General features: G+C 46.5%; 1 protein-coding gene across 1 annotated transcript in view; it reads left to right on the forward strand.

Moving 5' to 3' along the window:
* LOC120027917 (transient receptor potential cation channel subfamily A member 1-like) overlaps nt 1-15360 on the forward strand; it is a 165541-nt gene that overhangs the window by 133091 nt on the left and 17090 nt on the right. Inside the window, exons 25-26 of the mRNA XM_038973011.1 lie at nt 1579-1647; nt 2108-2213. Coding sequence (XP_038828939.1) covers nt 1579-1647; nt 2108-2213 — 175 coding nt within the window. The remainder of the gene's footprint in view (nt 1-1578; nt 1648-2107; nt 2214-15360) is intronic.

Below are 15360 nucleotides of genomic sequence, written 5' to 3' on the forward strand. Positions count from 1 at the left end.
TGTGCCAGTGTATTTATCCCAGTGTTTCCTGTCTCTCTGTGCCAGTGTATTTATCCCTGTGTTTCCTGTCTCTCTGTGCCAGTGTATTTATCCCTGTGTTTCCTGTCTCTCTGTGCCAGTGTATTTATCCCTGTGTTTCCTTATCTCTCTGTGCCAGTGTATTTATCCCTGTGTTTCCTGTCTCTCTGTGCCAGTGTATTTATCCCCGTGTTTCCTGTCTCTCTGTGTCACGTTCCTGACCTGTTTTCCTTTGTCATGTATTTGTTTTAGTTGGTCAGGGCGTGAGTTGGGTGGGTTGGTCTAGGTTTGATTTTCTATGTTGGGATTTTGTGTTCGGCCTGGTATGATTCTCAATCAGAGACAGCTGTGAATCGTTGTCCCTGATTGAGAATCATACTAAGGCAGCCAGGGTTTCACTTGTGTTTTGTGGGTGTTTGTTCCTGTGTCAGTGTTTGGGCCACACAGGACTGTTTCAGGTTAGTCACGTTTGTTGGGTTTTGTAATTTGTAGTGTTTGTTGTTTTTCCATTAAAACATGAATACTTACCACTCCGCATCTTGGTCCGATCCATGCTCCTCCTCGTCTGAGGAGGAGAACGACTACAACAGCCGTTACACTCTGTGCCAGTGTATTTATCCCTGTGTTTCCTGTCTCTCTGTGCCAGTGTATTTATCCCTGTGTTTCCTGTCTCTCTGTGCCAGTGTATTTATCCCTGTGTTTCCTGTCTTCTCTGTGCCAGTGTATTTATCCCTGTGTTTCCTGTCTCTCTGTACCAGTGTATTTATTCTTGTGTTTCCTGTCTCTCTCTGCCAGTGTATTTATTCTTGTGTTTCCTGTCTCTCTGTGCCAGTGTATTTATCCCTGTGTTTCCTGTCTCTCTGTGCCAGTGTATTTATTCTTGTGTTTCCTGTCTCTCTGTGCCGGTTCGTCTTGTATGTTTTCAAGTCAACCAGCGTTTTTCCCGTTCTCCTGCTTTTTGCATTTCTCCTTTTTCTTGTCCTCCCGGTTTTGACCCTCGCCTGTTTCTGGACTCTGTACCCGCCTGCCTGACCATTCTGCCTGCCTTGACCATGAGCCTGTCTGCCACTCTGTACCTCCTGGACTCTGATCTGGTTTTGACCTTTTTGCCTGTCCACGACCATTCTCTTGCCTACCCCTTTGGATTAATACACATTGTAAGACTCCAACCATCTACCTCCTGTGTCTGCATCTGAGTCTCGCATTGTGTCATGATACAGTGTTACTTCGACACAGTCTGCAATTGGATCTTACCTTCAAACCTGATAGTGTTGTAGGCAGGTTTATTGGGATGTGTCTTGTCCTGGAGGAAAAACTGAGCTATTTCCGCTAGATGGGCCAGCTGCAAAGTCAAAATTGGCTTTATTGTAAAAATGTTAACTTTTTTTTTTTTAAATACCTTTTTGTTATTAATTAAAGATTAAGGTTAGGCATTAGGGTTTGCAGTGTGGTTGAAGTTAAGGTTTGTATGACTTTGTGGCTGTGCCAGCTAGTGACCACTCTGCAGAGCTGCCTCCACAACAACAGGCATGACTAAAAACTCTAACCTACGTGCTGTAGATCGGTTTGGCGGTCGGAGACATCGCTGAGGTGAAGAGAACCGCAGCTCTGAAGAGAATAGCCATGCAGGTGTGTAGCTGACACTAAGTCCTTTTGTTAAGATCACATTAGACACAATACATAACATCTAATGGATTCTTGTTCAGTATGTTGCATCTTTCCTCCAAGTCCTCAATTTACAAAATTCCTTTAGATGTTCTTCACTGAAGTGTATTGTAAAGTTGTTCTGATTGGGTCAATATCACTTCCTAATCATACTGTACCTAATCATAGACATACAACTATTCCCGAAACCTTTCTTAAAGGCCTCAATATAACAAAATGCCATACTTTCTGATTTTGTTGACTGAAGGCATTACTTTTGTTGACTGAAGGTGTTGATTTTGTTGACTGAAGGTGTTGATTTTGTTGACTGAAGGTGTTGATTTTGTTGACTGAAGGTGTTGATTTTGTTGACTGAAGGTGTTGATTTTGTTGACTGAAGGTGTTGATTTTGTTGACTGTTGGCATTTATTTATTTCCATGTCAGATTGAGCTCCACACCAATCTGGAGGAAAAGATGCCGTACTGGTTGTTGAAGAGATTGGACCAATCATTCTTCACCATCTACCCCAACCGCAAGTGCTCCAAGGTGGGTATGGCTCCTCGTTAGGGTTGCAAAATGACGGTAACTTACCTATAAATCCCAGGTTTTCCAAAAATACTGGTTAAGAAATTCCATGAATCAGGAGTGAATAAGCAGGAAATACAAAATCCTTCAACCAAAATTTTGGTGACAGGTAATTTTGCAACCGTATACCTGGTGCTTACCACTGATGTGTTGGGAAGAAAAACGTTGGGAGAAATAAAAGCTGATTACCGTTTGAGGTGAATAAAGCGATGCTCCCTGTGTCTTCAATACATTTTTACGCTCGCACAAAATATAACATTTACGTAAACATCGGTCACCTTCTACAATCCTACTGGGGAAATTAAAACAGTCTTCACCTTCTATCATCCTACTGGGGAACTGAAACAGTCGTCACCTTCTACCATCCTACTGGGGAACTGAAACAGTCGTCACCTTCTACCATCCTACTGGGGAAATTAAAACAGTCTTCACCTTCTACCATCCTACTGGGGAAATTAAAACAGTCTTCACCTTCTACCATCCTACTGGGGAAATTAAAACAGTCTTCACATTCTACCATCCTACTGGGGAAATTAAAACAGTCTTCACATTCTACCATCCTACTGGGGAAATTAAAACAGTCTTCACCTTCTACCATCCTACTGGGGAAATTAAAACAGTCTTCACCTTCTACCATCCTACTGGGGAAATTAAAACAGTCTCCACCTTCTACCATCCTACTGGGGAAATTAAAACAGTCGTCACCTTCTACCACCCTACTGGGGAAATTAAAACAGTCTCCACCTTCTACCATCCTACTGGGGAAATTAAAACAGTCTTCACCTTTTACCATCCTACTGGGGAAATTAAAACAGTCTTCACCTTCTACCATCCTACTGGGGAAATTAAAACAGTCTTCACCTTCTACCATCCTACTGGGGAAATTAAAACAGTCTCCACCTTCTACCATCCTACTGGGGAACTGAAACAGTCTCCACCTTCTACCATCCTACTGGGGAAATTAAAACAGTCTTCAGGACTTACTGTGCTCAATCTCTATGCTAAATAATAACAGCTTTGTGGAAGGCAGCGTTTGGAGAAATCAATGGTTCCTTGTTCTTTTTTTCAAAAGGCCTCAATACTTTATTTCTGGAGTCAAGGAGAAGCAAACGAAGTGCGGACTCGTCTAATGACCAACTCATCAGATTCAACCCCTGTCGAGGCTGAACTACGCAAACAGAAGTACAGGTAAGACACGCACACACACACACACACACACAGTCGCACACACACACACACACACACACACACAGTCACACACACACACCACACACACACAGTCACACACACACACAGTCACACACACACACACACAGTCACACACACACACACAGTCACACACACAGTCACACACACACGCAATCACAATCAGGGATCTGGGATGTTTTAAGTGCGTGAGCTGCCTCTAGTGGTCTTATGTAAAAACCAGTGCCACTCTTTTAGATAGACTAGAGACACAGCACAGGGAGACGTAACCAAATGTTGCTTTTTATATTCTGCCCATTTTTAAAAGTTACAAATTGTAAGAAAGTGCTCAACAGGAACATACTAAGTGCATATATGCTCTTAACACTAAGAGTAAGCAGAGCAACACGTACTGTAACTGTAACTAAGCTACCTACTGTAACTAAGCAGAGCAACAAAGAAAGCCCCCCTACTGTAACTAAGCAGAGCAACAAGGAAAGCCTCCCTACTGTAACTAAGTAGAGCAACAAGGAAAGCCTCCCTACTGTAACTAAGCAGAGCAATAAGGAAAGCCTCCCTACTGTAACTAAGCAGAGCAATAAGGAAAGCCCCCCTACTGTAACTAAGCAGAGCAACAAGGAAAGCCTCCCTACTGTAACTAAGCAGAGCAACAAGGAAAGCCTCCCTATTGTAACTAAGCAGAGCAACAAGGAAAGCCTCCCTACTGTAACTAAGCAGAGCAACAAGGAAAGCCCCCCTACTGTAACTAAGCAGAGCAACAAGGAAAGCCTCCCTACTGTAACTAAGCAGAGCAACAAAGAAAGCCCCCCTACTGTAACTAAGCAGAGCAACGAGGAAAGCCTCCCTACTGTAACTAAGCAGAGCAACAAAGAAAGCCCCCCTACTGTAACTAAGCAGAGCAACAAGGAAAGCCTCCCTACTGTAACTAAGCAGAGCAACAAGGAAAGCCTCTCTATTGTAACTAAGCAGAGCAACAAGGAAAGCCTCCCTACTGTAACTAAGCAGAGCAACAAGGAAAGCCCCCCTACTGTAACTAAGCAGAGCAACAAGGAAAGCCTCCCTACTGTAACTAAGCAGAGCAACAAGTACAGCCTCCCTACTGTAACTAAGCAGAGCAACAAGGAAAGCCTCCCTACTGTAACTAAGCAGAGCAATAAGGAAAGCCTCCCTACTGTAACTAAGCAGAGCAATAAGGAAAGCCCCCCTACTGTAACTAAGCAGAGCAACAAGGAAAGCCTCCCTACTGTAACTAAGCAGAGCAACAAGGAAAGCCTCCCTATTGTAACTAAGCAGAGCAACAAGGAAAGCCTCCCTACTGTAACTAAGCAGAGCAACGAGGAAAGCCCCCCTACTGTAACTAAGCAGAGCAACAAGTACAGCCTCCCTACTGTAACTAAGCAGAGCAACAAGGAAAGCCTCCCTACTGTAACTAAGCAGAGCAACAAGTACAGCCTCCCTACTGTAACTAAGCAGAGCAACAAGGAAAGCCTCCCTACTGTAACTAAGCAGAGCTACAAGGAAGCCTCCCACTGTAACTAAGCAGAGCAACAAGTACAGCCTCCCTACTGTAACTAAGCAGAGCAACAAGGAAGCCTCCCACTGTAACTAAGCAGAGCAACAAGTACCGCCTCCCTACTGTAACTAAGCAGAGCAACAAGGAAAGCCTCCCTACTGTAACTAAGCAGAGCAACAAGGAAAGCCTCCCTACTGTAACTAAGCAGAGCAGCAAGGAAAGCCTCCCTACTGTAACTAAGCAGAGCAGCAAGGAAAGCCTCCCTACTGTAACTAAGCAGAGCAGCAAGGAAGCCTCCCACTGTAACTAAGCAGAGCAACAAGTACAGCCTCCCTACTGTAACTAAGCAGAGCAACAAGGAAGCCTCCCACTGTAACTAAGCAGAGCAACAAGTACAGCCTCCCTACTGTAACTAAGCAGAGCAACAAGTACAGCCTCCCTACTGTAACTAAGCAGAGCAACAAGGAAAGCCTCCCTACTGTAACTAAGCAGAGCAACAAGTAAAGCCCCCCTACTGTAACTAAACAGAGCAACAAGGAAAGCCTCCCTACTGTAACTAAGCAGAGCAACAAGGAAAGCCTCCCTACTGTAACTAAGCAGAGCAGCAAGGAAAGCCTCCCTACTGTAACTAAGCAGAGCAACAAGGAAAGCCTCCCTACTGTAACTAAGCAGAGCAACAAGGAAAGCCTCCCTACTGTAACTAAGCAGAGCAACAAGGAAAGCCTCCCTGCTGTAACTAAGCAGAGCAACAAGGAAAGCCCCCCTACTGTAACTAAGCAGAGCAACAAGGAAAGCCTCCCTACTGTAACTAAGCAGAGCAACAAAGAAAGCCCCCCTACTGTAACTAAGCAGAGCAACGAGGAAAGCCTCCCTACTGTAACTAAGCAGAGCAACAAGGAAAGCCTCCCTACTGTAACTAAGCAGAGCAACAAGGAAAGCCTCCCTACTGTAACTAAGCAGAGCAACAAGGAAAGCCTCCCTACTGTAACTAAGCAGAGCAACAAGGAAAGCCCCCCTACTGTAACTAAGCAGAGCAACAAGGAAAGCCTCCCTACTGTAACCAAGCAGAGCAACAAGGAAAGCCTCCCTACTGTAACTAAGCAGAGCAACAAGGAAAGCCTCCCTACTGTAACTAAGCAGAGCAACAAGGAAAGCCTCCCTACTGTAACTAAGCAGAGCAACAAGGAAAGCCTCCCTACTGTAACTAAGCAGAGCAACAAGGAAAGCCCCCCTACTGTAACTAAGCAGAGCAACAAGGAAAGCCTCCCTACTGTAACTAAGCAGAGCAACAAGGAAAGCCTCCCTACTGTAACTAAACAGAGCAACAAGGAAAGCCTCCCTACTGTAACTAAGCAGAGCAACAAGGAAAGCCTCCCTACTGTAACTAAGCAGAGCAACAAGTAAAGCCTCCCTACTGTAACTAAGCAGAGCAACACGTACAGCCTCCCTACTGTAACTAAGCAGAGCAACAAGGAAAGCCCCCCTACTGTAACTAAGCAGAGCAACAAGGAAAGCCTCCCTACTGTAACTAAGCAGAGCAACAAGGAAAGCCCCCCTACTGTAACTAAGCAGAGCAACAAGGAAAGCCTCCCTACTGTAACTAAGCAGAGCAACAAGGAAAGCCCCCCTAATGTAACTAAGCAGAGCAACAAGGAAAGCCTCCCTACTGTAACTAAGCAGAGCAACAAGGGAAGCCTCCCTACTGTAACTAAGCAGAGCAACAAGGAAAGCATCCCTACTGTAACTAAGCAGAGCAACAAAGAAAGCCCCCCTACTGTAACTAAGCAGAGCAACAAGGAAAGCCTCCCTACTGTAACTAAGCAGAGCAACACGTACAGCCTCCCTACTGTAACTAAGCAGAGCAACAAGGAAAGCCTCCCTACTGTAACTAAACAGAGCAACAAGGAAAGCCTCCCTACTGTAACTAAGCAGAGCAACAAGGAAGCCTCCCTACTGTAACTAAGCAGAGCAACAAGGAAAGCCTCCCTACTGTAACTAAGCAGAGCTACAAGTAAAGCCTCCCTACTGTAACTAAGCAGAGCAACGAGGAAAGCCTCCCTACTGTAACTAAGCAGAGCAACAAGGAAAGCCTCCCTACTGTAACTAAGCAGAGCAACAAAGAAAGCCTCCCTACTGTAACTAAGCAGAGCAACAAGTAAAGCCCCCCTACTGTAACTAAGCAGAGCAACAAGGAAAGCCTCCCTACTGTAACTAAACAGAGCAACAAGGAAAGCCTCCCTACTGTAACTAAGCAGAGCAACAAGGAAAGCCACCCTACTGTAACTAAGCAGAGCAACAAGGAAAGCCTCCCTACTGTAACTAAGCAGAGCAACAAGGAAAGCCACCCTACTGTAACTAAGCAGAGCAACAAGGAAAGCCTCCCTACTGTAACTAAGCAGAGCAACAAGGAAAGCCCCCCTACTGTAACTAAGCAGAGCAACAAGGAAAGCCTCCCTACTGTAACTAAGCAGAGCAACAAGGAAGCCCCCCTACTGTAACTAAGCAGAGCAACAAGGAAAGCCTCCCTACTGTAACTAAGCAGAGCAACAAGGAAAGCCTCCCTACTGTAACTAAGCAGAGCAACAAGGAAAGCCCCCCTACTGTAACTAAGCAGAGCAACAAGGAAAGCCTCCCTACTGTAACTAAGCAGAGCAACAAGGAAAGCCCCCCTACTGTAACGAAGCAGAGCAACAAGGAAAGCCTCCCTACTGTAACTAAGCAGAGCAACAAGGAAGCCTCCCTACTGTAACTAAGCAGAGCAACAAGGAAAGCCTCCCTACTGTAACTAAGCAGAGCAACAAGGAAAGCCTCCCTACTGTAACTAAACAGAGCAACAAGGAAAGCCTCCCTACTGTAACTAAGCAGAGCAACAAGGAAAGCCTCCCTACTGTAACTAAACAGAGCAACAAGGTAAGCCTCCCTACTGTAACTAAGCAGAGCAACAAGGAAAGCCTCCCTACTGTAACTAAGCAGAGCAACAAGGAAAGCCTCCCTACTGTAACTAAGCAGAGCAACACGTACAGCCTCCCTACTGTAACTAAGCAGAGCAACAAGGAAAGCCCCCCTACTGTAACTAAGCAGAGCAACAAGGAAAGCCTCCCTACTGTAACTAAGCAGAGCAACAAGGAAAGCCACCCTACTGTAACTAAGCAGAGCAACAAGGAAAGCATCCCTACTGTAACTAAGCAGAGCAACAAGGAAAGCCACCCTACTGTAACTAAGCAGAGCAACAAGGAAAGCCTCCCTACTGTAACTAAGCAGAGCAACAAGGAAAGCCCCCCTACTGTAACTAAGCAGAGCAACAAGGAAAGCCTCCCTACTGTAACTAAGCAGAGCAACAAGGAAGCCCCCCTACTGTAACTAAGCAGAGCAACAAGGAAAGCCTCCCTACTGTAACTAAGCAGAGCAACAAGGAAAGCCTCCCTACTGTAACTAAGCAGAGCAACAAGGAAAGCCCCCCTACTGTAACTAAGCAGAGCAACAAGGAAAGCCTCCCTACTGTAACTAAGCAGAGCAACAAGGAAAGCCCCCCTACTGTAACTAAGCAGAGCAACAAGGAAAGCCTCCCTACTGTAACTAAGCAGAGCAACAAGGAAGCCTCCCTACTGTAACTAAGCAGAGCAACAAGGAAAGCCTCCCTACTGTAACTAAGCAGAGCAACAAAGTAAGCCCCCCTACTGTAACTAAGCAGAGCAACAAGGAAAGCCTCCCTACTGTAACTAAGCAGAGCAACACGTACAGCCTCCCTACTGTAACTAAGCAGAGCAACAAGGAAAGCCTCCCTACTGTAACTAAGCAGAGCAACAAGGAAAGCCTCCCTACTGTAACTAAGCAGAGCAACAAGGAAGCCTACCTACTGTAACTAAGCAGAGCTACAAGTAAAGCCTCCCTACTGTAACTAAGCAGAGCAACGAGGAAAGCCTCCCTACTGTAACTAAGCAGAGTAACAAGGAAAGCCTCCCTACTGTAACTAAGCAGAGCAACAAGGAAAGCCTCCCTACTGTAACTAAGCAGAGCAACGAGGAAAGCCTCCCTATTGTAACTAAGCAGAGCAACAAAGAAAGCCTCCCTACTGTAACTAAGCAGAGCAACGAGGAAAGCCTCCCTATTGTAACTAAGCAGAGCAACAAGGAAAGCCCCCCTACTGTAACTAAGCAGAGCAACGAGGAAAGCCTCCCTACTGTAACTAAGCAGAGCAACACGTACAGCCTCCCTACTGTAACTAAGCAGAGCAACAAGGAAAGCCCCCCTACTGTAACTAAGCAGAGCAACAAGGAAAGCCTCCCTACTGTAACTAAGCAGAGCAACAAGGAAAGCCACCCTACTGTAACTAAGCAGAGCAACAAGGAAAGCCACCCTACTGTAACTAAGCAGAGCAACAAGGAAAGCCTCCCTACTGTAACTAAGCAGAGCAACAAGGAAAGCCTCCCTACTGTAACTAAGCAGAGCAACAAGGAAAGCCCCCCTACTGTAACTAAGCAGAGCAACAAGGAAAGCCTCCTTACTGTAACTAAGCAGAGCAACAAGGAAGCCCCCCTACTGTAACTAAGCAGAGCAACAAGGAAAGCCTCCCTACTGTAACTAAGCAGAGCAACACGGAAAGCCTCCCTACTGTAACTAAGCAGAGCAACAAGGAAAGCCCCCCTACTGTAACTAAGCAGAGCAACAAGGAAAGCCTCCCTACTGTAACTAAGCAGAGCAACAAGGAAGCCTCCCTACTGTAACTAAGCAGAGCAACAAGGAAAGCCTCCCTACTGTAACTAAGCAGAGCAACAAAGAAAGCCCCCCTACTGTAACTAAGCAGAGCAACAAGGAAAGCCTCCCTACTGTAACTAAGCAGAGCAACACGTACAGCCTCCCTACTGTAACTAAGCAGAGCAACAAGGAAAGCCTCCCTACTGTAACTAAGCAGAGCAACAAGGAAAGCCTCCCTACTGTAACTAAGCAGAGCAACAAGGAAGCCTCCCTACTGTAACTAAGCAGAGCAACAAGGAAAGCCTCCCTAATGTAACTAAGCAGAGCTACAAGTAAAGCCTCCCTACTGTAACTAAGCAGAGCAACGAGGAAAGCCTCCCTACTGTAACTAAGCAGAGCAACAAGGAAAGCCTCCCTACTGTAACTAAGCAGAGCAACAAGGAAAGCCTCCCTACTGTAACTAAGCAGAGCAACGAGGAAAGCCTCCCTATTGTAACTAAGCAGAGCAACAAAGAAAGCCTCCCTACTGTAACTAAGCAGAGCAACGAGGAAAGCCTCCCTATTGTAACTAAGCAGAGCAACAAGGAAAGCCCCCCTACTGTAACTAAGCAGAGCAACGAGGAAAGCCTCCCTACTGTAACTAAGCAGAGCAACGAGTAAAGCCCCCCTACTGTAACTAAGCAGAGCAACAAGGAAAGCCTCCCTACTGTAACTAAGCAGAGCAACGAGGAAAGCCTCCCTACTGTAACTAAGCAGAGCAACAAAGAAAGCCTCCCTACTGTAACTAAGCAGAGCAACGAGGAAAGCCTCCCTATTGTAACTAAGCAGAGCAACAAGGAAAGCCCCCCTACTGTAACTAAGCAGAGCAACAAGGAAAGCCTCCCTACTGTAACTAAGCAGAGCAACAAGTAAAGCCCCCCTATTGTAACTAAGCAGAGCAACAAGTAAAGCCCCCCTACTGTAACTAAGCAGAGCAACAAGTAAAGCCTCCCTACTGTAACTAAGCAGAGCAACAAGGAAAGCCCCCCTACTGTAACTAAGCAGAGCAACAAGGAAAGCCTCCCTACTGTAACTAAGCAGAGCAACAAGGAAAGCCCCCCTACTGTAACTAAGCAGAGCAACGAGGAAAGCCTCCCTACTGTAACTAAGCAGAGCAACAAGTAATGCCTCCCTACTGTAACTAAGCAGAGCAACGAGGAAAGCCCCCCTACTGTAACTAAGCAGAGCAACGAGGAAAGCCTCCCTACTGTAACTAAGCAGAGCAACGAGGAAAGCCTCCCTACTGTAACTAAGCAGAGCAACAAGTAAAGCCCCCCTACTGTAACTAAGCAGAGCAACAAGCAAAGCCCCCCTACTGTAACTAAGCAGAGCAACAAGGAAAGCCTCCCTACTGTAACTAAACAGAGCAACAAGGAAAGCCTCCCTACTGTAACTAAGCAGAGCAACAAGGAAAGCCTCCCTACTGTAACTAAGCAGAGCAACAAGGAAAGCCTCCCTACTGTAACTAAGCAGAGCAACAAGGAAAGCAGAGCAACAAGGAAAGCCTCCCTACTGTAACTAAGCAGAGCAACAAGGAAAGCCTCCCTACTGTAACTAAGCAGAGCAACAAGGAAAGCCTCCCTACTGTAACTAAGCAGAGCAACAAGGAAAGCCTCCTACTGTAACTAAGCAGAGCAACAAGGAAAGCGCCCCTACTGTAACTAAGCAGAGCAACAAGGAAAGCCTCCCTACTGTAACTAAGCAGAGCAATAAGGAAAGCCTCCCTACTGTAACTAAGCAGAGCAACAAGGAAAGCCTCCCTACTATAACTAAGCAGGGCAACAAGGAAAGCCTCCCTACTGTAACTAAGCAGAGCAACAAGGAAAGCCTCCCTACTGTAACTAAGCAGAGCAACAAGGAAAGCCCCCCTACTGTAACTAAGCAGAGCAACAAGTAAAGCCTCCCTACTGTAACTAAGCAGAGCAAAAAGGAAAGCCTCCCTACTGTAACTAAGCAGAGCAACGAGGAAAGCCCCCCTACTGTAACTAAGCAGAGCAACAAGGAAAGCCTCCCTACTGTAACTAAGCAGAGCAACAAGGAAAGCCCCCCTACTGTAACTAAGCAGAGCAACAAGTAAAGCCTCCCTACTGTAACTAAGCAGAGCAACACGTACAGCCTCCCTACTGTAACTAAGCAGAGCAACAAGGAAAGCCCCCCTACTGTAACTAAGCAGAGCAACAAGGAAAGCCTCCCTACTGTAACTAAGCAGAGCAACAAGGAAAGCCCCCTTACTGTAACTAAGCAGAGCAACAAGGAAAGCCCCCCTACTGTAACTAAGCAGAGCAACAAGTAAAGCCTACCTACTGTAACTAAGCAGAGCAACAAGGAAAGCCTCCCTACTGTAACTAAGCAGAGCAACGAGGAAAGCCCCCCTACTGTAACTAAGCAGAGCAACAAGGAAAGCCTCCCTACTGTAACTAAGCAGAGCAACAAGGAAAGCCTCCCTACTGTAACTAAGCAGAGCAACAAGGAAAGCCTCCCTACTGTAACTAAGCAGAGCAACAAGTAAAGCCCCCCTACTGTAACTAAGCAGAGCAACAAGGAAAGCCTCCCTACTGTAACTAAGCAGAGCAACAAGGAAAGCCTCCCTACTGTAACTAAGCAGAGCAACAAGGAAAGCCTCCCTGCTGTAACTAAGCAGAGCAACAAGTAAAGCCCCCCTACTGTAACTAAGCAGAGCAACAAGGAAAGCCTCCCTACTGCAACTAAGCAGAGCAACAAGGAAAGCCTCCCTACTGTAACTAAGCAGAGCAACAAGGAAAGCCTCCCTACTGTAACTAAGCAGAGCAACAAGGAAAGCCTCCCTACTGTAACTAAGCAGAGCAACAAGGAAAGCCTCCCTACTGTAACTAAGCAGAGCAACAAGGAAAGCCTCCCTACTGTAACTAAGCAGAGCAACAAGGAAGCCTCCCTACTGTAACTAAGCAGAGCAACAAGGAAAGCCTCCCTACTGTAACTAAGCAGAGCAACAAGGAAAGCCTCCCTACTGTAACTAAACAGAGCAACAAGGAAAGCCTCCCTACTGTAACTAATCAGAGCAACAAGGAAAGCCTCCCTACTGTAACTAAGCAGAGCAACAAGTAACGCCTCCCTACTGTAACTAAGCAGAGCAACACGTACAGCCTCCCTACTGTAACTAAGCAGAGCAACAAGGAAAGCCCCCCTACTGTAACTAAGCAGAGCAACAAGGAAAGCCTCCCTACTGTAACTAAGCAGGAGCAACAAGGAAAGCCCCCCTACTGTAACTAAGCAGAGCAACAAGGAAAGCCTCCCTACGTAACTAAGCAGAGCAACAAGGAAAGCCCCCCTACTGTAACTAAGCAGAGCAACAAGGAAAGCCTCCCTACTGTAACTAAGCAGAGCAACAAGGAAGCCTCCCTACTGTAACTAAGCAGAGCAACAAGGAAAGCATCCCTACTGTAACTAAGCAGAGCAACAAAGAAAGCCCCCTACTGTAACTAAGCAGAGCAACAAGGAAAGCCTCCCTACTGTAACTAAGCAGAGCAACAAGGAAAGCCTCCCCCTACTGTAACTAAGCAGAGCAACAAGGAAAGCCTCCCTACTGTAACTAAGCAGAGCAACAAGGAAAGCGCCCCTACTGTAACTAAGCAGAGCAACAAGGAAAGCCTCCCTACTGTAACTAAGCAGAGCAATAAGGAAAGCCTCCCTACTGTAACTAAGCAGAGCAACAAGGAAAGCCTCCCTACTATAACTAAGCAGGGCAACAAGGAAAGCCTCCCTACTGTAACTAAGCAGAGCAACAAGGAAAGCCTCCCTACTGTAACTAAGCCAGAGCAACAAGGAAAGCCCCCTACTGTAACTAAGCAGAGCACAGTAAAGCCTCCCTACTGTAACTAAGCAGAGCAAAAGGAAAGCCCTCCCTACTGTAACTAAGCAGAGCAACGAGGAAAGCCCCCCTACTGTAACTAAGCAGAGCAACAAGAAAGCCTCCCTACTGTAACTAAGCAGAGCAACAAGGAAAGCCCCCTACTGTAACTAAGCAGAGCAACAAGTAAAGCCTCCCTACTGTAACTAAGCAGAGCAACAGTACAGCCTCCCTACTGTAACTAAGCAGAGCAACAAGGAAAGCCCCCTACTGTAACTAAGCAGAGCAACAAGGAAAGCCTCCCTACTGTAACTAAGCAGAGCAACAAGGTAAGCCCCCTACTGTAACTAAGCAGAGCAACAAGAAAGCCCCCCTACTGTAACTAAGCAGAGCAACAAGAAAGCCTACCTACTGTAATAAGCAGAGCAACAAGGAAAGCCTCCCTACTGTAACTAAGCAGAGCAACGAGGAAAGCCCCCTACTGTAACTAAGCAGAGCAAAAGGAAAGCCTCCTACTGTAACTAAGCAGAGCAACAAGGAAAGCCTCCCTACTGTAACTAAGCAGAGCAACAAGGAAAGCCTCCCTACTGTAACTAAGCAGAGCAACAAGTAAAGCCCCCCTACGTAACTAAGCAGAGCAACAAGGAAAGCCTCCCTACTGTAACTAAGCAGAGCAACAAGAAAGCCTCCCTACTGTAACTAAGCAGAGCAACAAGGAAAGCCTCCCTGCTGTAACTAAGCAGAGCAACAAGTAAAGCCCCCCCCTACTGTAACTAAGCAAAGCAACAAGAGCCTCCCTACTGAACTAAGCAGAGCAACAAGAAAGCCTCCCTACTGTAACTAAGCAGAGCAACAAGGAAAGCCTCCCTATGTAACAAGCAGAGCAACAAGGAAAGCCTCCCTACTGTAACTAAGCAGAGCAACAAGGAAAGCCTCCCTACTGTAACTAAGCAGGGCAACAAGGAAAGCCTCCCTACTGTAACTAAGCAGAAGCAACAAGGAAAGCCTCCCTACTGTAACTAAGCAGAGCACAACAAGGAAAGCCTCCCTACTGTAACTAAGCAGAGCAACAAGGAAAGCCTCCCTACTGTAACTAAAGATAGCAACAAGGAAAGCCTCCTACTGTACTAACTCATAGAGCAACAAGGAAAGCCTCCCTACTGTAACTAAGCAGAGCAACAAGAAGCCTCCCTCTGTAACTAAGCAGAGCAACAGAAAGCCTCCCTACTGTAACTAAGCAGAGCAACAAGGAAAGCCCCCCTACTGTAACTAAGCAGAGCAACAAGAAAGCCTCCCTACTGTAACTAAGCAGAGCAACAAGGAAAGCCCCCCTACGTGTAACTAAGCAGAGCAACAAGGAAAGCCTCCCTACTGTAACTAACAGAGCAACAAGAAAGCCCCCTACTGTAACTAAGCAGAGCAACAAGGAAAGCCTCCCTACTGTAACTAAGCAGAGCAACAAGGAAGCCTCCCTACTGTAACTAAGCAGCAACAAGGAAAGCATCCCTATGTAACTAAGCAGAGCAACAAGAAAGCCCCCCTACGTACTAAGCAGAGCAACAAGGAAAGCCCCCTACTGTAACTAAGCAGAGCAAACAGAAAGCCTCCCTACTGTAACTAAGCAGAGCCACAAGGAAAGCCTCCCTACTGTACTGTCTCGGGGCTACGATGAAAAAAAGGGAGGGGAGGGGAAGAACTGACAAGCCTTCCTTCATTTGAAGTTCCGGCGAGGAATTATTATGGGCCTCTGATCAACCATGGGAGGGGGAGGGTATACGACAGGGGGGGCTTAAGTGGGTCGTGTGTGAGTATGGGTTTCGCGGCAAAGCTGAC

This window comes from Salvelinus namaycush, chromosome 33 (assembly GCF_016432855.1).
Source record: "Salvelinus namaycush isolate Seneca chromosome 33, SaNama_1.0, whole genome shotgun sequence".
Taxonomy (NCBI): Eukaryota; Metazoa; Chordata; class Actinopteri; order Salmoniformes; family Salmonidae; genus Salvelinus; species Salvelinus namaycush.